At 43.0% G+C, this 25619-nt stretch overlaps 1 protein-coding gene across 4 annotated transcripts in view; it reads left to right on the top strand.

Moving 5' to 3' along the window:
- Nucleotides 1-25619, top strand: part of LOC143982459 (C4b-binding protein alpha chain-like) — a 577061-nt gene that overhangs the window by 378052 nt on the left and 173390 nt on the right. For 2 of the 4 annotated variants that reach the window (XM_077481180.1, XM_077481181.1), the window contains exon 14: nucleotides 16990-17066. In XM_077481180.1, coding sequence (XP_077337306.1) covers nucleotides 16990-17066 — 77 coding nt within the window. Of the gene's footprint in view, nucleotides 1-16989; nucleotides 17067-18878; nucleotides 19710-25619 lie in introns of those variants that run through there. The other 2 variants (XM_077481183.1, XM_077481182.1) reach the window with 2 other exon arrangements.

Genomic DNA, 25619 nt, shown 5'->3' with positions numbered 1-25619 from the left:
AAGCTCATTTACACCATGGATAGAGAAGGGAATTAAATATCTATCTGATCTACTTGATAATGGGGTGATCAAACCATTTCCTACACTTCAAAAGAAATTTCAATTGCCAAATTCAGATTTATTCCTCTACATCCGAACTAAGAATTGCATTTCCAACCTCCCATCATGGACCTATAATGTTCCCCAATCGGCTTGGTCCTTCCTTAAGATCCCCATACATCAACAAAAAGGTATCTCTCTTTTCTATAATCTTCTTCAACAAAAAAGTGTGTTTACAAAGACTATCCCTTTAATTAGATGGGAAGAAGACTTAGGATACACCTATACAGTTGACCAATGGGAAAAAGCTTGTAACACCACATATAAAGCCACATGCTGCTCTACATTATAGGAAATATCCATTAAATTGACTCAACGCTGGTATCTTACTCCTGAGAAAATATCTAAATTCAATGGCACATTTGACGACAAATGTTGGAGATTGTGCGGCAAAAAAGGTGATATGTTGCATGCATTTTGGACATGCCCTAAACTTGGGAAGTATTGGGAACAAATCTTTCAAGTTATGTCTGAAATTACCAAAACAGTCATTCCTCCAAATCCCTCACTGGCTCTATTATCCATTGATCTTGATCGATATCCTATCCAGTTTAGAAATGTGTTTACACATATTTTGCTGTCAGCCAGGATCAGTATAACGAGGAACTGGAAAAATCCTGATCCTCCTTCCATAAAAGAAGTGATAGAATCGACTCAAACTCATTACATTTATGAATCAATTCTAGCTCTTTGACCTCACTAAAAAGAACATACTCATAAAATATGGCAGCCATGGTTAAAATGGGCTAGTCCCCAAAACATTGCACGAGTTCTTTGTTCCTAGATAACTTGAATGAAAAAAATTATATACCCCGCTCTAATATTTTAATCTTTGTTTTGTATCTATTAAATGACAGGTTACTATTACTGTCCCGAACACAGTTTAGCACCCATAGGGGTGTTTGGGAATATATTTAGGTTCATCATCTTTGAATTACTTAAATTGGCAGTATATAAATATATGAAGATAATATTGATATTACTTTTGTGTATTGTCTCCACAATGGATGTATTAATAACCTCCCAATCGTTATCTTTATTATCCCGATTTTAATTGAGATAATTAATATGGTTTTCTTTATATTATATTTTTTATTATTTTTGGATACTGTTATCTATGTATCTAACTACTGTAACTGATCTGTTATTTAGTCATAATTTCTGTCATTTGTCTTGATAAAAATTTTAACTTTAATAAAAACTATTGATTAAAAAAAAAAAAAAAAAGTAAGGGTCCCAGCACTGAACCTTGGGGTACACCACTGATAACCTTAGACCATTCAGAGTAAGAATCATTAATCACTACTCTCTGAATTCTGAAAATCATGTAAATATTTTGCTGTGAAAAATTACTGGAAAATGCAATTTTTAAAAATGTATCTTACCATTTATTCCCAATAAAAAACTTGGAAATTAAAAATATTTGTATACAGGTTTGCTATCAAATTAAGGTCCTATAAAAAAAAAAAAAGTTGTACAGTACATTGGGGTAGGCTACAAAAACCTAAAAGATATAATGTGTGGAACCGAGACATTGCAGAAATGAAACAATGAAATACCCTGAGACTTGAGGCGAAAATTAAGGATGTCAGGACTATATAGGGTGAAATGTAGTCTGAATTAGAGACATCTAAATCTTGGGGGATCCCAATACCCTGACCCACACAGGAGGTTATTCTTTCAGTTTGGAGAGAGTCTAACAGTTATTTTGCCAAAATCTGAATCCAATATTGAAAAAGTTGGTAAATGGTATTAGGTGAACAGTTAGTTCTCTGTCTATATGAATTGAAGCTTTCCCCTTGTTTGTAAGATGTTGGCATTATTAACGTGGACTTCCGGATTTTTTTTCTTATATTAATTTTTATTAATCCAGCTAAGATACCTCTAATGCTTGGATATGTTATGCCTGCGTGATTAATGGGGACGCCAAAAATTTTAGTAGCATTTATGACAGATACTCCTGTCAGCTGTGATATTCTGGCTCTTTGCTGCTCTGAGTTCCAGTTAGTGTGCAATGAAGGCTGATGTTTACTCTCCTCCCTCCTCTCACCCCATCCATTCATAAAACATATTGTATACTTATTTCAGAAAACAAGGTATTCTGTAATGGGACAGGGGGAGGGGGGTCCTTTTATTTATCTACCCCCCTCTTCCCTTGTCCAGGTTCAGAATGTCTTTTATTCTGTGAAAAGAATACAAAACATTTTATGAATGGATTGGGGTAGGAAGGGGGAGCGTGAACATCACTGTACAAGCACTGGAACTCAGCAGGGGGGCAGGAATATCAGACAGTATTGGCTATCTTGAGATATATCCATCCTTAGATGTTTTTTAGCTAGACAAATTTAAAAAAAAAACGTTTCACTTTAATGTAACAACAGCTTCAAAAAGTAGGATGGACGCATTGAATTTAGACAGAGAAATGTTCACATAACATTTTACCCATCTTTTTATACTAGATTCAGATGCAACTATGCATCAAAAACGCCTATCCAGGCGGGGTGTGCAACCAACGAAACAAGTATTCCTAAATGTAATATAATGGGTACAACATGAATCAACTTTATTACATAATAAACAGAATAAAGTGCATAGACTTATTGTATAATGAACTCTTATGTGAAGGATAATTCAACAAAAATGTGTAAACATATAAAGTCCACATATATTGTGCAAAAGTGCTGTGCAAAATTAGAATTAAAGTGCAAAAATAGCACTCAGTCCTTAGTCATCCACACTCTTCTTTCTTACGGTTAGAAATATTAATGTGCGCCACCATACAAAAATTCTTCCAAAAGGTTTTCAACACAAATACTTAACCAAATATCTTACCAGATACTCTGAGCCCGCAAGGAGATCATTAACCACATTGCTGCTCTGCAGCCACATATACCACAATCCAGAATGCAAAGACTCCCAGGACCCCTAAGTCAGAAGAGACTCCAAGGAAGGGATTTAAATACAAAAGGATAGTGTAATACTTTAGCACATGAATTTAGTAAAACATTGAAAATGCACTTACAAACTGTATGATGTTAAACTAAACAGTGTGTGTTACAAAAAGCCAGCATGTCCGAGCATTCAACCCAGCTTGCGGAATAATGTCACATGTGAGGCCCCTCCCAACACATGTGAGGTCTCAGTTCCCAGGATGCCGCTTGTTACTGAGGAATGCGCTGGGATGGGCCTTATGCAGGGGCACACATTCCCTTTCAAATTTCTACACTGCTGCTGGCAACTGGCTGATTAATTTTTATTAATTCTTTGGCACAAAGTTTTTTTTTTTTTTGCGTTATGGAATCTTCCTGGTCTCACACTATCCCATGCAGCTAATTGCCTCTCCTGCTCTGTCGCCACCTTTTTTTTTTTTTCTTTTTTTCTACCCCTACTGTTCCCTGACATTCCATTCTTTTATTTATTTTGAAATTACTATACTTTTTCTATATGCCTCTTAACTCAACACTGTCGCTGATCTCTTCCTTGCAGACAGTTAGGACTAAAATGGCCTAGTAAGATCAACTACTTTTTTTTAATATCTTAGCAGTCTGCCCCATTCTATACCTTTTATGATGCCTTATTTTTACTACTTATTTAAGGTTACATATATTTTTTATTAACCATTTTTTAAAGAAAAGCATGTTAGTGGTTGAAATTCACCACTGTACTTACGAGAAATAGTTGATTAGTGGGAATGTAGGTATCACAGTGTAGTAGTTGCAGTCAATATCTTAAAGTGGATATCAACATGCATTTTCTCCTGTGTATTTCTTACACTGAACTTCTGTAACATCCAGTCAAAACCCAGAAAAGTCCCCACATGACTTCAGCATGACAAATCATTGCTGAGGTGTGGAACAGCCAATCATTGCAGAGCAGCAGAAGAAAGGAGTGGGAGGGAATTAAAAAATAATGCATGTCTCTTAGGCTAGTGCACAAGATATATAAAGCACCTGTCAATCACAGCAAGGGGGAGGATTTGACAAAGTTTTTCTCTGTCAAGATTTATCTCACTGAACAATAAAAGAGGATTGCTTAGTGCTGGATTAACTCTTTGTGGAAAGACTGGGCTCAAATGATAGGAAATCTTATACTCTACATTATGACATTAAAAAAAAAAGTAAAACATTTCAGGTTTACATCCACTTTAAGCATTTAAGGTATTTATGCAGTTGGGTATACAGAGTTCAACATAAACCTGAGGTGGGGAGGAGGGGTAAAGTAGGAGAGAGAAGAGGGGGAAAGTGGGGCGGGGGGGGTATAGATATACATTCAGTGCGACTGTAGCGGTTTTCCACAACATGGAGGAGCTCGGGTGGTTAGGAGGCTATTCACCAGTGCGTGGTCATCAAGACATTTGGACCATCTACACCAGTGGTGTTCTGGCTGTTAATTCTAGGGTGCTGTTCAGCTCATCCTCTAGTGATGCTATTCACTAGTCTATCTGATGTAGAATAATGCACCCAGACATACCACATTTTAAGGTGTTAGTCCCGGTTACCTCAGATTTCAAATATTTTGTGATCAGCTGTCGGGCTGCGGATTAGAAAAAAATCTAAGGAGGTTGGTTTTCTGGGATTTGATTTAGCCTGGTAGTATATACAATATGGCTATTTTAGGGGAGAGGGCAATAGTGTCAGAAACCATGAAATAAAGCCGAGACAGAGGTACAGTTATATCACACTTGTTTAACAACAAAAGTAAAAAGAACAAACGTAGTCAAAACATAGCCAAAGTTCAGTAACTGGAACGGATAGTCAGCCAAGCCAGGGATCAAAGTAGGGGAACAGAAAGCAGGATCTGGAGCCTGAAGGGATGTCAGCAAAGCCAGCCTTTAAACGGGAATGCAGGAGTTCGTTTCTTGTGATGTGACCAAGGCGAAGGCAGAGCTCTTCTGGACTGGACGGCTTAAGTAGGCAGGACTGACAAGCAGGATCATCAACAGCTGAGTAACTGTGGAGGGAGATGGGAGCTGGCAATTAGCCGACAGCTGAGCGGCCAGCCCAGAGAAGGAAGGGTTGAGCCCAGCCCTGCCAAATGGAGACGACATACATTTCATTATAAATTGCAAATATACCTTTCCAGAAGGGGTGAATTTGAGCACATTCCCACCAGATATGAAAGTATGTTCCTTGTCCTCCGTGACAGCGCCAACAGGTATCAGAAGCATTGGGAAACATCCTGCGAACCGAGACCGGATCCCTGTACCACCTGGAGAGTAACTTATAGTTTTTCTCCTGCGTGAAGCTGGAGATTGAGGATTTGTGGGTGAATGTGAAAGAGGTCTGCCACTCCTCTGGAGAAATGTCCGTGTCAAAGATTTTAGACCGCTTTTGTGGGAAAGTGTGTGTGGGGGATGCTATGTGTGTGGGATAGACTTTCCTTGTAGATTATAGATAGGATGTGTCTGGGAACCTGGGCGAGACAGCACATTTCCTCAAAGGTCGTAGGGGTCCTGTGTATGTGACCGGATAAGTGCAAGTTTGAGCAGAAGGTTTTGAGGGATATTGTGGATAACCAATTAGTTGAGGAGGATTGACTCCCATTCTGTGTTGTGAATCCGCCTGTTGTCGCTTGAACAAATGAGTGTTCTGTTGGCCAGTCTGTCCCCTCGTAGCTTCCTATTCCTCCAGAGCAGGGGTAGGGAACCTCGGCTCTCCAGCTGTTTTGTAACTACAAATCCCATCATGCCTCTGCCTCTAAGAGTCATGCCTGTGATTGTTAGGGTCTTGCAATGTCTAATGGGACTTGTAGTTTGAAAACAGCTGGAGAGCCAAGGTTCCCTACCCCTGTTCCAGGGGCTTCTTAGTCAGGGAGTGTCGGGTTATCGAAAAGCGATGCTAGAGGGCTGGGATCGGTGGATAAAGCGTAGGTGGAATGTCGGCAGTACCACAGTGACTACACTGCTGTGGTCAATGGGGAAAGCATGGGCATGGAGTGGTGTTTCAGGTGGTGCCAACAGATCAGAGCACGTAGGTCTACTTGTGCCATGTCTTGTTTTATGATTGTTGTTGGTTTGGTCAATGGAAGTGGGAACTATTCCAGGAGCCTGGAGAGTATGGCAGAGTTGTGATATATTTCAAAGTCCAGAACATCGAGACCGCCGGTGTGTTTGTGGGAGCATAGGACTTTGTGTTTTAATTTGGAGGGGTGCCATATAAATTGAATTGCAAGGGATCGTACTGTTCGGTAAAAGGAAGTTGGGAGCATAATTGGGAGGGCCTGTAACAGGTATAATAGTTTGGGGAGGATATCCATCTTGAGTACATTTATACATCCGAGCCATGATAGTTTAAGGTGGTGCCACGAGTCTAGGGATCGTCATATTTTAGTCAGTAAAGGGCTGAAGTTTAGAGGATAGATGTCTTTGAAATTACTTGGGATCTCAGTCCCCAGATATTTGATTGACTTAGTTTGCCAATGGAAGGGAAAGTTTTGTTAAATAAATGAAAGGGTGTGGGTGGGTAGGGATGTTTAGGGCTTCCGTTTTAGTCCTGTTTAGATTAAAGTTACTGTGGGAGCCAAATCAAGCTAGTTCATGGAGAAAGGAGGGGATGCTGATGTGTGGCTGTGTCACATAAATTAATAGGTCATGAGCATAGAGGGAAAGCTTACAGTGGGCTGAGGGGGTGAGGATACCATGTATGGATTTGTTACTATGTATTACCTGGGCTGAATGTTCTATGGTGATGGTGAAAAGAAGGGGGGATAGTGGACAGCCTTGTCTGGTTCCAGCGTTGATCTGGAATGCCTCTGAGTGTTCACCGTTCGCCATAACTTTCGCTGATGGATTGTAATAGAGACATCATTTTCACTAATAGTCTGGGTCCTAATCCTATCTGCTGAAGTAATAGTTTTAGAAACGGCCAGCTGACCCTGTCAAAAGCTTTTTCCACGTTGCATGCTAAGAGGCATGCAGGGATGTGTTTACGCTGTGCGTAGGTGATCAAATGGAGGGTCTTTGTGGTGTTATCTCTGGCCTTGTGGCCTGAGACAAAGCCTACGTGGTCACTATGTATTAAGTCGGGTAGTATGGGGCCGAGGTGGTTCGCGGTTATCTTTTTAGTTTTTTTTTTTTTTTCACAGAACATATAACAAATAACATCCAGGGTGTATCAACATGACACTCCCCCGAATGTGAGACCCCGCACGGCCCAACATGAACAAAATACCACTACTGTCTAACATAGTTATCTAAAATCTTAACTTCCCTCCCCTCTTCTCACCCACCCCACCCCCACAGCTCAGTTATGCAGGATGGATTGTTATTAGTCTGAGAATTTTATCATTTCTTAGGTATCACTGCTGAAGCCTTTTCTTCGTTGAGCAGAAAGGTCTATATGTAATTTTATGAACCTTTGGACATTAAACATTGCTCATGTACAATACCATCACTGTCCTGTTAATTGTTCATATACCAAAGCAACTACATTTTCTAAATATGCCTTAGAATCATAATAGTTAAATGGTTCTTCATCTTTTCCCACTGTGCTGTCCGAGTTGAACCAGGCCTGCCATACTTTTTCAAATTTCTTTCCACAATCCCTAGCCCTGCTATAAGTTGCCTTATAATGAGGCATCATGGAGTTTACCAAACCTTTCCAGAAATTTATGTCTGGAGCCCTCGCATCTTTCCATTTGAGCAATATTGCCTTCCTCTAATAGAATAATAAAATAGAGAGAAGTGTTCTCTCAGCACTCTGGCCGGTACCACCTCCTCCACCATTCCCAACAAGCATCGACATGCATTTTTTCCTGTGTATTTCTTACACTGAACTTCTGTAACATCCAGTCAAAACCCAGAAAAGTCCCCACATGACTTTAGCATGATAAATCATTGCTGAGGTGTGGAACAGCCAATCCTTGCAGAGCAGCAGAAGAAAGGAATGGGAGGGAATTAAAAAAATAATGCATGTCTCTTAGGCTAGTGCGCGAGATATATAAATCACCAAGTGTTTGGGAGATAAGGCATGGAATCTGATCTAAAATTAGTTTCCTGGAGGAAGAGTATCTGGGTGTGGGCTCTGTGGAAGTGGTGTAGTAGCTGTCTGTGTTTCTCTGGGGTGTTGAATCCTCTCCAATTAAGGAAGGAAATCTGAAGGGCTAAGCTGGATGCCATGGGTTAGGGAATATGTGGCGGCAGGCCATGAGAGGGAGACAACTACTGTATATCAGGTTAGTTGACTGTAGCATATCAGGTAGGAGGGTAGGGGGGAGAAGAGGGAGAAAGGGTGCAAAGAGCGGAGGAGAAAAAGAGAGCTGTTCCCAGCGCTGATGGTGTTGACCCGCTTCTGGGGCCATCTTTCTGTTCAGACAGGGGGGTGAGGAAATGTTTCAGAGTTCCAGATTGTCTGTATTCTGAAGACTGAGCTCTGAGAGGAAGGGGAACAGTGCCCTTTAGTGACTGTGGGGGGAAGATAACCACAGTCTCCAGAGAAAGGGCTAACTAAATCTAACATTGAGAACAGAATCAATAAAGACTCTGTGGTTCCTAACGTGGGAAACGTGGCAGCACACGCAGTGGGGACTACCCGCTCTGGCCAAACGGTAATGTAAACAGGTAAAGCAAAACATATATGTCAACATATATATCTGTGGAGACCCCCTGGTGCCCCCGAAGAGGCCCCTAGGGGGTATTCAGGGTGGACCAGGGTAGATGGCCCCCATCAGGAGGGTCTCCCTCGTCCACTCGTTTGAGTGCAAATAACAAGTTATAATGAAGTAAAATAAAACAACAGTTTGAAACATGAACAGTTGCTATCTGGGTCCAGTGCAGTGCTGTGTCAGACATAACGGTTGTCTCGGCATCACACTTGGCACCTCCCAGGGGACCCTGTCTAACCGAGGTCAGGCAACCAGTTATGGGTTGCTAAACACAAACACCCAGGGCCCCTGGGGTCAGGAGAAAATACTGAGTCTGTCCCACCAGTCGGTGGGGTAATTATTGGAGTTCGTTCAGCTTGGGATTTGGTAGTGGTGTAGCGGGAGCGCTTCTGCTTCGTGAGTGTAATCCATCCAGTTGAAAGTGGCAGGCCAGGTGTCGCTGCTTGCAGGGTACAGTCAGGGATGTGGATTTGGGAGAGTCCGAAGGTCCCCAGAAAGTTAGGTCACCAAGCATGCGAAAAGTTGCTGTCTTGCCTCCGTGAGAGGCCGTTAGCTGGATTGCAGAGCATCTGTGACCGGTTTAAGGCCCTTTCTCATCAGCAAGGTTTGCTTGGATAGATCTGTTAGCAGCAGGACTGGGGTGTCATTGAAAAAATTTTTGTCCTGTGTGCATGATGCTTAAATAATAGCAGACTTAACCTTGAAGAAGTGGATCCTGCATATGACATCCCTCGAGTATGCTGGGTTTGGGTTGTGGGGTCCCAATGATCTGTGAACTCGGTCGATTACGATCGGGTTGTCCTTGGGTTCAGCCAGGATTTGATTAAATATTGCTGACACTGCGGTGGCTAAGTCCTTCGGTTCAACTGTTTCTGGGAGGTCGCAGATCTGTATATTATTGCGTCTACTCCTGTTCTCTTGGTCATCGAGACCATAGAACAGTAGCTGGATTTGTACTGTGTGCTCGTGGAGGATCTCCTCTTGTTCTGTGAGTTTTACAACTGAATCCTCCACAGTGTGCTCAATATCCTCTATGCGGTGGTCAATGTCCCTGCGCAGGTCGGTCAGCTCCTGCTTGTATGATCTCTCCAGTCTGCTTATGCATGATTCAATGTTCCTATTTGTGGGGCGTGCTTTGATGTAAGCTTCCATATCCTATCCATCCCTGGAGCTGTGGGGGGAGGGTGAGGGGCTGTGTTGGGAGCCATGCTGTGATCCCTGTGGTGAGTGTTGTCTCTGATGGGGGAGTACCTGTGAGGCAGCCTGTGCTATGGCTGCTTGTGTCGCTGCCATCTTGGAAGCTGGGGCTGCCTTGCCATCCGGGCCAAGTTTCTGCAGGAATTTGCCAATTTCGCCTGTTTTTTGCTCCCTGTCCGGACGGACGGGGAGCTGTGCTGGAGCCTCTCCTGCTCATGAGGTGAGGTGTGTGCCGGGGCTGCCACCAGATTTGCAGTGGTTAATGCGGCCGGAGCAGGAGCTCAGAGGAAACACGTCCTACTCCATCTGACAGGCCACACCCCCTTTTACCTCTTCTTTAAACAACCATTTGGTATAGAAATATTGTGGTAATTACAGACTGCCTAACTTTTTTACTGTCATGAGTTACTACCACTGTGATATGGACTTGAATTTATTGTACAGGACACAGGCTTTTTATTTATTATGACTAGTTAATATGTAGCTACTGTCAGGTAATTGGAAATGGCAAAAAAAAGGAGAGCTGCAGGAACATTTCCGGTATTACCCCTCCCACCCCAAGCTAGCTTCAGTTCTCTGCTTGTGTTCTTAGTTGATGGACCTCTTTTGTCTACTCTTATTGCATCTGCATGAGTGAGTACTGCACCATCTCATTTTCATTAGGGCCACTGATGCTGCGTGCTTTGCCTCTTTCTTTGTCCAGATAGGACTTTGGGCTAGTGACATCTCCCGGTGGGCACAATATGGTGAGTATTACTGTGACACCTGGGTTTCTGTGGCAAACAAGTACTTGGCACCAAGGCATTCCCCCCTCCCTCTTTACTGATGCTGAGGTCATGAGTACCCCACTGGGGGTGATACTCATAATTCTTTGCCAAAATGTCAGTTTTCATGGACAGAATTTCTGGCCTTATTCAGGCCATACATAGCAGGAATCACCGCATTTCCCCTTCAACCTCTACTCCTGTATCGGTATTCAATTTCAACCTTGAGCCAGACACTTTACCCAAGGAAGAGGTAACATTTGAGATTGAGCCCCCTCTTTCTGAGGAGTTGGATTAGGATTACACACTTTAATAGAGATTTTATTAAGATGAAGGATGCCATAGCTACACTTATTGCCGCTGTATGATTCTGCTTAGTATTGGAGCAGAATATAGGTTCCCTTAAATTACCTAAACCAGCCAAGACTTTCCTGGTGCACCTGCTAGTAGAAACTGTCCTGTGTGGAAAAGATTTTGACTCCTCCGAAACACTTTGGCAAATATAATCCTATTGAAGAAAGTGTTCTACATACAGTGCCTTGTGAAAGTATTCGGCCCCTTGAACTTTTCAACCTTTTTGCCACATTTCAGGCTTCAAACATAAAGATATAAAATTTAAATTTTTTGTGAAGAATCACCAACAAGTGGGACACAATTGTGAAGTGGAACGAAATCTATTGGATTTTTGAAACTTTTTTAACTAATAAAAAAATGAAAAGTGGGGCGTGCAAAATTATTCAGCCCCCTTGCGTTAATACTTTGTAGAGCCACCTTTTGCTGCTATTACAGCTGCAAGTCGCTTGGGGTATGTCTCTATCAGTTTTGCACATCGAGAGACTGAAATTCTTGCCCATTCTTCCTTGCAAAACAGCTCGAGCTCAGTGAGGTTGGATGGAGAGCGTTTGTGAACAGCAGTTTTCCGCTCTTTCCACAGATTCTCGATTGGATTCAGGTCTGGACTTTGACTTGGCCATTCTAACACCTGGATACGTTTATTTGTGAACCATTCCTTTGTAGATTTTGCTGTATGTTTGTATTGTCTTGTTGGAAGATAAATCTCCGTCCCAGTTTCAGGTCTTTTGCAGACTCCAACAGGTTTTCATCCAGAATGGTCCTGTATTTGGCTGCATCCATCTTCCCCTCAATTTTAACCATCTTCCCTGTCCCTGCTGAAGAAAAGCAGGCCCAAACCATGATGCTGCCACCACCATGTTTGACGGTGGGGATGGTGTGTTGAGGGTGATGAGCTGTGTTGCTTTTACGCCAAACATATCGTTTTTCATTGTGGGCAAAAAGTTCGATTTTGGTTTCATCTGACCAGAGCACCTTCTTCCACATGTTTGGTCTGTCTCCCAGATGGCTTGTGGCAAACTTTAGACAACACTTTTTATGGATATCTTTGAGAAATGGCTTTCTTCTTGCCACTCTTCCATAAAGGCCAGATTTGTGCAGTGTACGACTGATTGTTGTCCTATGGACAGGCTCTCCCACCTTAGCTGTAGTTCTCTGCAGTTCATCCAGAGTGATCATGGGCCTCTTGGCTGCATCTCTGATCAGTCTTCTCCTTGTCTGAGCTGAAAATTTAGAGGGACAGCCAGGTCTTGGTAGATTTGCAGTGGTCTGATACTCCTTCCATTTCAAAATGATTGCTTGCACAGTGCTCCTTGGGATGTTTAAAGCTTGGGAAATCTTTTTGTATCCAAATCTGGCTTTAAACTTCTCCACAACAGTATTACGAACCTGCCTGGTGTGTTCCTTGGTCTTCATGATGCTCTCTGCGCTTTCAACAGAACCCTGAGACTATCACAGAGCAGGTGCATTTATACAGAGACTTGATTACACACAGGTGGATTCTATTTATCACCATCAGTCATTTAGGACAACATTGGATCATTCTGAGATCCTCGCTGAACTTCTGGAGTGAGTTTGCTGCACTGAAAGTAAAGGGGCCGAATAATTTTGCACGCACCACTTTTCAGTTTTTTATTTGCTAAAAAAGTTTAAAATATCCAATAGATTTCGTTCCACTTCACAATTGTGTCCCACTTGTTGGTGATACTTCACAAAAAATTTAAATTTTATATCTTTGTTTGAAGCCTGAAATGTGGCAAAAGGTTGAAAAGTTCAAGGGGGCCGAATACTTTCGCAAGGCACTGTAAGTAGATGGTTCCAGTGGTAGATCCAGTGGTAGATCCTGCCACTGTGGATGATAATCCTGTATTCAGATCCTGTAGACAAAAAGAGGTCCTCTTTAAAGCTTTTACTTAGATTTTTTACCTACAACATTGTGCTACTGCGTGAATGACTTGGCAGATATACTTAATCAAATCTTCAAAATTAGTATTTTCTCTGTCCACATCAACATGATTCTTTGGCTTAAATGCTAGTCAGTTGAGTTCCTATTCAACTCCTTGTGTGGTTACCCTTTGAAGGCAAACTCTTGTTTGGTCCCTCCTTGAATACATACATTGAAGAGGTCAGAGGTTAAGAGCACTATCCTTCCCCAGGAAAGTGGAACCTGCGCCACTACTGGTAGGATTTCTGCTCCTGAGGTTATGGTCTCAGGTCTCAGTCTTTCAATGTCAAATCTAATACAGGAATGTGCTTTTGTATGAAGACATGTCCCGCCAAACCAGCCAAGACTGGTTCCAAGATCTCTTCCCAGTGATTAAAGCTGGTCCCAGGAAATCTCAGACACCTTGGTCCAAAGTGTAATTTCCAGGGACTACAGCTGAAGTTTTTCACTTTCCTCCTTTCCAGTGAGTGGATCTGCTTGCTGGTGTCCAGCAGCTCTTGACTCAAGGGATCATTACCTCTGTACCAATAGAAGAACTCATTTAATACTTCAGCTTTTTTGACAGTTCCCAAACCGAATGGCTGAGTCCAGCCCATTATGAATCTGAAGACTCAACTTGTTCCTAATGGGTCAAAAACATGCACATCACCATTGTTCTGTCTCATCAACACTATCTGCACTTTGCTTTGGATGATTAGCATTACCATTTTGTCACTCTTCCTTTTGGTCATGGCCAGCCTGGTCTTCACTAAGTTGCTTGTTTGGTTTCAGCACTGCTCCTTGTTCAGGGGATTCATCTTAAGCAGTACTTGAACGATCTTCTGTAAAAGGACCAGTCCTCCCTTTTCCTGCTAGCCAACATGCAGCAAACTATGCTGAGCTTTGGTTGGATGCTCAATCTAGTTAAGTCAACGCTGGACCCATTATACAGATTGGAGTAATGCACCCTGGTGCTAGAAATGGCCCTGTCCAGGATTTTCCAGCCTCAGGACAGATTTCTGTCCTTGCGCTTTCATAGCCAGGCCCTCTGGTCTCACAGATAGCCCTCTATTCATGTCTGTATGAGAGTCTTGAGTGTGATGACTTCCTTCGTCAAGGCTGTGCTATATTACCAGTTTAATTCCTGGCCGTTGCGGCTCAGAATTCAGGCCAGACTCTCTAGCATGATGCATTTCCAACCCAGCACTGGAGTTGGGGAAGCCCTTTCCTTCTCAGAAGTGAAAGGTTCTCAGCCTGTTGAGCCAGGGAGCAGTCCAGGATGCCCTTTTGATGCATGGGACTTGGCCTTTCCATCAACAATCTAGTACTCTAGCATCCAGAAAGATAATTCCATGGCTGCAGCCTACATTATTCGCCAAAGAGGCACCAGAAATCGTGCCACTCAAAGGTCAGAGCATTTTATGCTCTTTTGGGTAGGACCTCAAATTCTGCCATTTCCACCATCCACATCCTAAGCCCTTTGGGGACACCAGATTTGGATCTTTGGTGCCCAGGTGTAATAAACTGGACAGCTTTTTTGTCAGATTCAGTGACCCTCAGGTCTTCGCAGTGGATGCTGTGGTGATGCAGTGGGATCAGTTAAGCTTAAGCTGCACCTTTCCACCCCTCCAGGTTCTCCCTCACCTACTTTTGTAAAATCAGGATAGATGGCAATCCTGTGATTCTCATTGGACTGAATTGGCCCAGAAAGATGTACTCAGACATATTCAGACTCTTTAAAATGCTCCAAGGCCCCTTCTGTTTCAAAGGGCAGCATTGCATCCTGCTGCTTAATTGCTAGCTTTAATGGCATGGCTCTTGAAGTTGCGGTCCTGAGGGGCAGGGGCCATTTAGATTCAGCCATCCCTATCCTCTTGAAGGCAAAAAGATGACTTCTCATAAAATCTACCATCACACCTGGAAGACCTAGCTTGCTAGCGAGCTGAGGAATCCTCCTCATAGAAAGTACTCCATGACACAGTCTGTCATTCCTTCAGTCCAGTCTGGATCAGCATCTGTCTTATCCAGCATATGGTATCAAAAAAGGCAAAAACCACCTTGGCTGTTCTATTTTCGTAAACTTTGGCCTCTCAATTGCTAGTCAAGGCTACAAGCAGCAAAAAAAACTTAGGGCATCTAACACACCCCAACCCTTAGACTGACAATACAGCTGTCCAAAGGTGCCCCCTATACTGTTTCATCTGGGTTCTCCAAACTTTCTAAACAAAGGGCCAGTTTACTGTCCTTCAGACTTTAGGAGAGCCCGACTGTGGCCAGTGGGAGTATAAAAGGTTCCGGTGTTAGTGGGAAAAAATAATGGCCCATTGTTTGTTTCAGTGAGAGTAATTACGCCCCATCATTTGTATCATTGAGTAGAATTTTGCTCCATCATTGAAATCATTGGGCTCCATTGTTGGTGTCGGTGGAAGGAATTGTGTCCCAATCATTGGCGTCATTAGGAGGAAATGGGCCCCCTTCATTGGGGGTAAGTCTGAGGCATTATGCCCCATTGTTGGTATCAGTGGATGAATTAGTGCCCCAAGGGCCAGATAAAGTATTTAAAAGGCCGCTGTTTGGAGACCACTGATCTAGAGTGAGGGCCCTCTAATACAGGAGGTGAGATTACCTGGCCAGATTACCAAGTGTAAACAGAGGGTGAAAAAATCCCAAAAAAGAAAACAAATGCAGCCACCACATTTAATGATTGGTAAGCTGCAATATATAACATTTTTTTATTTTGGTTTTCTTACCGTTTCAACCAGGTGGACATTCAGGCTTCCTCTAATGCCAGTTTTGTCAGAAGCGCTACATGCTTCTGTTGGAGTCTGTCAAATCTTCTTGCCCCTTTTTTTATGGACCCATTGAAATTGTTTGCAGTGTTTCCCACCCCTCTATTAAGCCTCATACACACGATCGGACTTTGTACAAACTTTCCTGTGGATTTTTGTACAAAGGGCATCGGCTGTGAACTTGTATTGCATACACACAGCAGGACTTTTTCAGCCAACTTTCACCAAATCACATGTTTTTTCTGCTCTTTACCGCCACCTTTGGTCAACTTCTGTATTGTTGTCTGATCTTTTGCATTGATTCTGAGCATGCTTGTTTGTACTTTGTACAAAAGTCCAATGGTTTTCTGTACACACGATCGGACTTTGCTCCATTGGACTTTTGTTGCCGGAAAGTTTGTCCATTTGCACAGCCAACAAAAGTCTGATGAAAACTGAAAAATGTTTTCCAATGGAGCTAAAACACAGTCGCATGTTGCCTTAAAACAGCTAATTTGCATGTTTGTTGTCAAAAAGGCTGATCATGCGTATGGGCCTTTAGGCTGCTTTTAGATGCCTCAAATTAGTTTTCCTTTTAGCATAACTTATTTGCTATTAAGAAACTGTAACTCATAGAATATCTACAAGGGATGCTTCCACTATGAACAATAGAAACACAACTTCTAGGCCCCATTTACAACTAGCAATTTGGATCACGGGCAGAATTGCCACGATTCTGCCCTCGATTTCAAATCGCACTGCAATGCTGGCAGTGGCACCTAAACACATTGCCGTTTTGACACATGATAAATAGCTCTGCATTTGGGGCAAACTGCATAGCACGAAGATTGTTGCCCAAAAGAAGCTCCTGCTCCTTTTTGGGTGACAAGCTTTGCACAATGCAGTTTTGCTACAATTGCAGTGCGATTTATTATGGCAAGGTCATGCTGTTTTTAGGTGCTATTGAAAATGAATGCCACCTGAACATGCCTGCTGCATTTTGCCAGCATTGCAGTGTGATCTGGAATCACTGGCAGGATCATGGCATTTCCCTCCTTAATCCCAAATCGCTAGATGTGAAAGGGGCTTAAGTCACAAAGTTGTGGGGGTGCTTCAACAGGTTTAAAAGCTGTTTCTTTGTTTTTGTTCTGAAAATTACTTTTTATAGAAACAAATCCACCTCAGATTGGAGAGGTATAAATTAAGATACCAAATGCATGCTTTGAATGTTTATGTACAAAGAGCTTTATATATTTATACAGAATGTATACTGTTCTATCTATAGATATATGAGGAACACAACGCAGAATTTTTCAGAATGTCAAGCAAATGGAACGTGGAGCACAGCAATTGGCTGCAAAGGTAAAGTCATGGCTATTAAACAGTGTGAATACTGGGCAAGTAATACACTGGGGTTATTATACTAAAACTGGAGAGTGCAACATCTGGTGCAGCTGTGCATGGTAGCCAATCGGCTTCTAACTTCAGCTCATTCAATTAAGCTTTAACAAAACAAAAAAAACATAGAAGCAGATTGGTTTCTAAGCAAGGCTGCACCACATTTTGCATTCTCCAGTTTTAGTAAAGTGGAGCTCCAGCCCCCCCTTCAAAAATTTAAAGTCAGCAGCTACAAATACTTTGCTCCCCTCGATGTCGGCACCCCAGACAATTTTTCAGCTGGCTCGCAGGTGCTGCCGCCACCATTCTTTGTAAGGGAAACCGGCAGTGATGTTTTGCAACTTCACAGCTGGCTCCCTACTGCGCACGCGCAAAGCGCTCTGCTCTTTCTGAATGGCCAGGCAGAGGTGCAAAGAGGAGGTGGGTCGAACTTCTGGGGGATCTTACCACGCTGAGGTCTCCCAGAAGTAGGGATGGGTACCTTTTAAAAACGGGTACCCCTCCCCCCTCCTCCCTGAAAGTTGCCAAACCAAATATGGGGGGGAGGAAGCAAACAAGCTGAGCTTCTCCTTTTGGGTGGAGCTCCACTTTATCCAAATAACTCTCAAATCTGATGTTTGCTAGTTAGTGTGATTGTAGTAGTCAAGGAAATGCATTTTGAGAATATGTTTCCACCTTAAATGATACACAAGTTGTATAATGTTGTTTACCTGCTGTTATGCAAGTGACTACAGTTTCTCAATCATGCCAATTTTGCACCGATTCAAAACAAAATATTCTTCTCTAGCTGTTGGCTAAATTGTACAAACCTCATTTTTAGTATGTTATAAAATCAGAGGGTAGAACATGTACAGTATATCTGTTTTGCATCCTTTTGGATAAAATGTTTTGGTTTCATATTTACTATAACCAAAATAAGCTGTGGTAGCATCAGAGTCCATTTCTGTCATCTTGATCTCAGTTGTCTGCTGCCTGCCCTGACCATCCACTGTTTTGAATATTTTACATTATGTTTGCGTACTATGCTTGTTCTGCCTGAAATTGGCTGTCAAACTGCAGGCATACAGTGAGTTTGCATTACACAATCACAGTTCGTCTTCATGCAGTGTTTTTTTTTTCTGTTTTTTGGACTAATAGTTGATTATTTGTAAATTCAGTAGTGCATCTTTATCTTTAAGATCCATTTATTCTATTTAACCAACAATGAAGTCATGCCCAGCGCATGCTGCAATGTATTGCACCTCATCTTTCCACCCAGCTTTTCCCCTGTTATATTTATTATTCAGTGAATATGATATTTGCAAACTTAGTGGTTTATTCCTTTATAATTAAACAGAAAGTTCCATCTGTAGAGAATTTTTAGTGAATATTACATGCACTGCTTTTAAGTATGACCCCTGGTCTTCTGAAATGTTAGCAATGTATTTGCACATATATATGCATTTCAGTCCATCTTAATAGACAAATCAAGTGTTCTCCACAATGGTCACTGCACAACACTCAGCACTGCAGTATGTTAAAGTAACCCTCTAATACAATCTATTATATGGTGACCCCCTGCTGAGACCGGTTATGATCAATTAGTATTATTTTTATGATTGGTATTATGATCAGTGTGTATAATCTTAAAGACAATATCCCCAGATTCTGTAAGCTATGTAGTGCCATACATAGAAATTCAAGTGGTGGGGACTTTTAAAGGCAAACTTACCTTTTTTCCCTCTAAAGTACAGCCTCCTTATGTACTAATATGGCAGTAATGTACTTCTATTGCAGCAATAATAAAGCTGTTCCTGTCTTCTGGAGCAGGCCTCACCTTAACCACTGGTTTATTGAACAGAAAACTCCTCCATGTCTTCCTGCTATTCATCCCAAGCAAATTGCGGGACATCAGAGCCCTTAGTTCTGCAGCCCAAGACATCTTTGAATCACACTCTCATGTTCTCAAAGCCACCCACCTCTCCAGTATCTGAGAAGCTTGAGAAAAGAGCGCGAGCTGAGCGTATTTCTCCTAGTGCGCAAGCACCAAAACGCTCCACGTGCACGCCGGTGACTTCAACATGGATGACACTGTATTCTAGCTTGCATTCCAGACGTTACTCTCAATGACCCACCATGTTACCAGCTTCTTGCCGGACAGGACAGCTCCACGAGTGGCGTAGAACGTCACTCAGCGTGGACCAGTTCAGTTCCCTTCCACCGGATTACTACATATGACTGTCATTCATGTCCTCCATGTGAGTTTTCTCGTTCAAAAGTTTTATTGTAGAAACATTAAAAGAAATAGCATATACAGAATATTAGACAAAGTAATTAGAAAAACATATTGAAATACGGATGGTACAAGAAAATAAAAATTCTACAACATTATTACAGTGTTACGACATTAGATGACATTATATAGACTTAAATGTAAAAACAGCTTATAACTGAGGAGTATTAAAAAAAAAAAAAAATTTTTTTAACTAAAGTAGATATAAATATATCTAACGGGTATGTAATTATCAAAATCTTGACCGTAATTTCAAATATATGCTTATAATAGATATTCTCCATGTGAGTTTTATTCCTTTGCTTTATTATTAAATGTTTTACAGTCTACACTCAGAGGCGTCTGTATCTTCTTCTTTTTTGCATGTTTGGAGACCGCTTCTACTCCCCCATAAGGCTGTCCCTGAGCACATTGACTGTGTATCTTCTACCCAATATAAAGAGACTGCCACTCTAAAAGACTTCATGATAGACCCTGCATTATTATAATGCACTTCTGCTTGCGCCACTATCTATATGTTTTTCCTAGTATCTGAGTTCCGCCCACCGCTGAGGTGCTTTATTAAGCCCCTTATACTTAGGCGTTCTGTTTGTCCATTTTTCATCCATCCATTGAAGGATGAAAAACGGACATCAGTGTATCTCTATGGAAAACTGTAGATTTTCTGGTTATGTCAGTATTGTGCTCCTCAGAGTGTACACCGAGCACATTGGTGTGTCCTGATAGCCAGGCTGGGCAGTAGGGTATATAAGCATTGACGGATGCTCCATCTCCAAAGCCTTTGATCTATAGCTATGGAGAATGCCACATAGGAAATGAGATAAAAGCCAGAGATCCCATCAGATGTTGTTACAGAATAATGTGCAAGAAAAGAACAAAATGGTTGTTTTTGATGCCCTTAAATGGACGAATGGACAGCTTGTAATAATACAATGTGGATATATATATTTTTTTACTTTATGCCTTTTTTTTGTGAAACCTTTCAGTATGCATCTGTAAATTATAACAATTTGTAATAAAGGTTTGAATCCCTAAAAAGAAAAAAAATCCATTTACATCCGCATTCATCAACATCCATTTTTTCTTAAGCCCCGTACACACGAGAGGACTTATGTCCGACAGACTTCCGAAGGAGTTCCGTCGGAGTTCTGCTGGAATTCCGACGGAGTTCTGACAGACTTTTCGGCTGAGCGGACTTGGCCACACACGATCACACTAAACTCCGACGGATTCGAACGTGATGACGTACGACTCGGCTCGAATAAGGAAGTTCATAGCCAGTAGCCAATAGCTGCCCTAGCGTCGGTTTTAGTCCGTCGGAGTAGCATACACACGAGCGGATTTTTCGAAGGGGACCGGGTCCGGCGGAGTTCCTTCGGAAAAATTTGAAGCATGTTCCATATTCTAAAGTCCTTCGGACTTTGGCGAGTCAAAAGTCCGTTGCAGCCCACACACGATCGGATAGTCTGACGGACTCAGTCCTTCGGACTTTGGATGTTGAAAAGTCCGCTCGTGTGTACGCGGCATTAGAGATGCATTGATGTCCGTTTTTCATCTATCGATGGATGAAAAACAGACAAATAGAACACCTGTGTGAAAAGAGACCTTAGGCTTTCATATTGCTCCAGGGCATTGATCCTGCCCACCACTCCACTGCAGTTAAGCTTATGTGCCGCATACTAAGCTGATTTTGATCAGTGTCTGCTGCTCTTCCTAAATACAGAGAGCTGCAACTGCTTTTTTTCTCGTCCTCTGGTATAATTTCCTACTGCTCGTTCTCCCTGAGCTGTCAATTGTCAAGTTACATTCTTCAAAAAGGGAGAAGGAGATCAGAGAACAGAGTTGGCTGTGCAGCAAAGCTTGGGTGTATTATTGAAAGAGTACAAGTGAGTTCTGCAAATTTCTACAGATATATTTGGTGAGTGATGTTATAAATAAAGAAATTGCAGAGACCATAAAGAGAGTGAGAGAGAGAAGAGAAATCAAAGAGTAAAGAGACAGAGACCAACAGAGTGACAGATTTTGGGTCCCTGACCATACAGCGAGAGGAAGACAGTGGAGAGAGAGCGAGAGATTTTATGGGTCCCTGATCTTCTACTGTGATGAGCAACTTTAGGCCCCTTGCATGCATCCAGCTAGCTCATGTGAGTCAATTAGCAGATTTGGGGCTAATTTAGGTGGGCGCTGTGACCAATCCTCTGTGCTTTGCTGTGCCTGTATCCAACATGTAGCTGCGCACAGACAGCCCACAGAAGTGGATGTGGACTCAGCGGCTGCATGGACACATGTAAAAATTTGACATGCAGGCAGAAGCGACTGCATGGATCTGAAAGCAAAGTGTCTATACATTTGAATCTGTGCATCCGCTCCTGCCCGTATTTCAAAACTTTGACATGCGACTGTGTTTGTGCAACTACTGTATCTGGATCCACCACTTTGGGCTGCCTCCAAGGCAACAAAAAAACTGCTCAGCATGGGGCTCCTCACCCATCTGAAGGAGCCCTTCATCCCCTAGTACACAGGAGTCATGACTTGTATAGATCATGTTTACATGTGTTGAAGAAGCCACAGTATAAAAATCTTAAGGTCCATTTTTCTAATATAGCTCACAAAATCTGCCACCATCTGGGAGCTGGGGAGCATACACAAAGATTGCAGGAGGTACCCCAAAAAGTTAAACTGAAAAATTATATTTAAAAACGACACCAGACTAGTATACAATACCATGTTTTAAAAGCCATAGTCTAAATAACCACATTGAAAATACAAGCTGAATCGCCTGTGTCCATGAATTGTCTGGTTGTCCATGAAGGAGCCATGATGCAATCCCCATCATTTCCTGATTGTATAGATGTCACATCTGTGCTGATTAACTGTAGGCATGACATTATTACGTCCGGAATACAGGGCCAGACTGGAAATAAAAATCAGCCCTGGAAATAGTTTCCTACCAGCCCCATAGCATTATTATACCAGCCCAACAACATAGCATCATTATTTTCTTGTTCAAAAAAGGGGAAACCATGCATTCGTATTATATATAGATAAGACAGATATGAAAGCACATAGGGCTTTATATATATATATATATATATATATATGTGTGTGTGTGTGTGTGTGTGTGTGTGTGTGTGTGTGTGTGTGTGTGTGTGTATATATATATATATATATATATTAGAGAGAGAGAGAGAGAGAAAATTTCAGTTAAAAGTAGTAAAAGTGGAGGAATCATCAAGGGGACAACTGTACATGATACAGGAGATGGTCAGAGACTGCAGACATGGTACAAGAGATCAATGGAGCCTCACCAGTGCCCATCAATGCAGCCTCTCTGTGCCCATCAATGCAGCCTCGCTGTGCCCGTCCATGCAGCCTCACTGTGCTCATGATTGTCACCTTACCGTGCCAGTCATTGCCGTCTCACTGTGCCATTCAATGTAGCTTCACCGTGGCCAATCAATGTGGCCTCACCATTCCCATCATTGCAGCCTTACTTTGCCCATCATTGCCACCTTACCATGCCAATCATTGCCGCCTCACCATGCCAGTCAATGTAGAATCAGTGTGCCCATTATTGTTGCCTCACCATGCCCATCATTGCCACCTCACCATGCCCATCGTTACAGCCTCACCATGCCCCTCATTGCCACCTCACCATGCCAATCAATGCAGCCTCACTGTGCCCATCATTGCCGCCTCACTGTGCCCATCATTGCAGCCTTACTGTGCCCATCATTGCCACCTTACTGTGCCCATCATTGCCACCTTACTGTGCCCGTCAATGCAGCCTCACTGTGCCCGTCAATGCAGCCTCACTGTGCCCGTCAATGCAGCCTCACTGTGCCCGTCAATGCAGCCTCAGTGTGCCCATCCATGCAGCCTCAGTGTGCCCATCCATGCAGCCTCACTGTGCCCATCCATGCAGCCTCACTGCCAATCAGTGGCGCCTCTGTGCCAATCAATGTAGCATCACCGTGCCCATCATTGCAGCCTTACTGTGCCCATCATTGCCATCTTACCAGTTAGTGCCAGTGGATTACGTACAGGCACAGCGCACATCCCACGCTGTGTGACGAAGCTCAGTGTGAAAGGTTTAGTCGCGCTGTGACAAAAGTCCTGCCCCCCTCCTAGACCAGCTCATGTGATAGACAGAACACTGCGTCTATCACACAAGGTGGTTTAGGAGGAGGGCAGGACTTTTGTCACAGCGCCACTTCACACTGAGCTCTGTGACACAGCGGGACTCTGCTTTGGACTACACTGCAGCCCCATAGCTCAAAGCGTCTGCAGGGCAGGCAGCCTACCAGGAAATGTCCCGGTATCCCAGTAGGTCAGTGTGACCCTGCCGGAATGACAAGGCAGGCAAAGATTCCCCCCCTCCATCTGCAAGGGTAATGCAGTGGGAGGGACTGATGATGCAGGAGGAGAAGGTGCACCTTCCCACTTCCACCAATGGCAAAATAACTGTACAATCCAAGGAACAAAAAAAACAGCATGGTGTCATAGGCCAGCGGAATAGGCCTGTGCGTGCTGAGTGCTTTCCCCCCATTGAATCCACTAACCATAGCCAGACCTGGTGTGGGAGTTGGACCTAGACAGCACAAAAACAAATGCAAAATAAATCTAAATTTGAACATTAATTACTCCTTGTACTATTATTTTATTACAATCCCCACCACTCCACTAGTGATGAACAAGAGCAACAAACTTACCATAGGAATTTTATAATTGTATACATTGGCAACATGTCTGCCAACAGGGGAGTATAAATTACCTTTCTCTTTCATTCATTGACGGGCACAGCTTCTCTTCTCATTCATGACTGATAGGGTTTATGGTGCCACCTGCAAATGCTATAGGCAAGCCAGTTATTTCTGACGCGTGTTTAAGGAGTTAGGACCTAGCTCTGTGCTGGGATCTGTAGTTACACTTTTCTTTTTTTTTTTGTCCCCTAAGAAAGCCCCATCCTGGATTGGGGTAGCCAGCGAGTTGAATGTCACATAGGAACACATATAACTGGGCACCAGAGTCTATTTTGAGCTCAATAGGCCACTGTGATCCCAGTGGCAGGATCCCCTTCTTTTAGAGATCCTGCGGTCCACAGGGTAGTGTCGATGTTCCCCATCAATGAGTCAATGCTGCGGCCAGGGTTCTAGACAACTAACCAAGTGGGCCAAGGTTCTGCGACAAGCTTTGACTTCTCGTTAATTGGTCCAGGGATTAGGATGTTTTTGTGTTGCATCCTTTAATTCAGCTCTACCTTTCTCCAAACTCTCGTGGTTTCAGTAGTGGTGATTGTGCTAGTCTTTTGGCTCCTGTGTTGGTCTGCAAACCGGGCTTCAGATAAGGCCCTGGCTGACCTGTCCTTCTAGGGCGAACGTCTTGGGCAATGTTGGACAGCATTTTCAAGAATCTTCTGTGTGGCAAGGGCACCTTCTTCCTTCAAGTCAAGTAAGCTGGGTTAGGAAGCACATTGGAGGTCTTGGTCGGTCTGCCTTCACGGCTCATTAGCGGATTTGTTGTACCCCTATTTCCTCAGACAAGGGCTAAAAACTCTCCAAAACTCCCAAGATTGTTGGCAAGCGTTTCTGGTCCCACGTCCTTCCATGCCTCCAAATAAGTCCTCCTCAGCATGAGGGTTTGCTTTCACCTGTTTCCTGGGCGAGGGGTTGGCTTCGCCAGTTCTTGGGCCCGTGGACCTCCCTCATTCCTAATGAGTGGTGTTTTTGATTTTGTTGTCTCTGGTTATGAAATTGAATGTTATTCCTTTCCATTGGACAGTTTTTTTCCCTGCAACTCTTGGCTCTCACCATCGTGCCTATAGACCTTTAGCGGGCAGTGCAGGATCTGCTTCTGTGTTGAGTGCTGTCCCGGTGCCTGAGTGGAGCACGGTTTCGGGGAATTTACCCAAATCTGTTTACAGTTTCAAAGCAGAAACGGGTTTGTCCTTCCCTGCGGTCTGGGCAGTTTATACTCCTCCTTCGCTGGACAATGGTTATGACGGATCCCTTCCTGTCGGGCTGTGGAGGAGTCCTGGACTCTCTTTTGGATCAAGGTTGCTGGACACCAGATGAAGTTCGACTGTCCATCTATGGCTGGGAGCTTGGAGCAATCGGGTTGTCTCTGGAGCATTGGACAGATCTCTTCAAAGGACTCCTCATCAGGATCCAATCGGACAACTTCACTATGGGGGCCTATGTCTAGTCACACTTTATGACATGGGTGGAATGGACTGTTCCAGCTCT

Source organism: Lithobates pipiens, unplaced genomic scaffold (genome assembly GCF_037356315.1).
Source record: "Lithobates pipiens isolate NorthernLeopardFrog02 unplaced genomic scaffold, aLitPip1_a1.2 Scaffold_16, whole genome shotgun sequence".
NCBI classification, from domain to species: Eukaryota; Metazoa; Chordata; class Amphibia; order Anura; family Ranidae; genus Lithobates; species Lithobates pipiens.
This window is presented reverse-complemented; position numbering and strand designations above follow the sequence as displayed.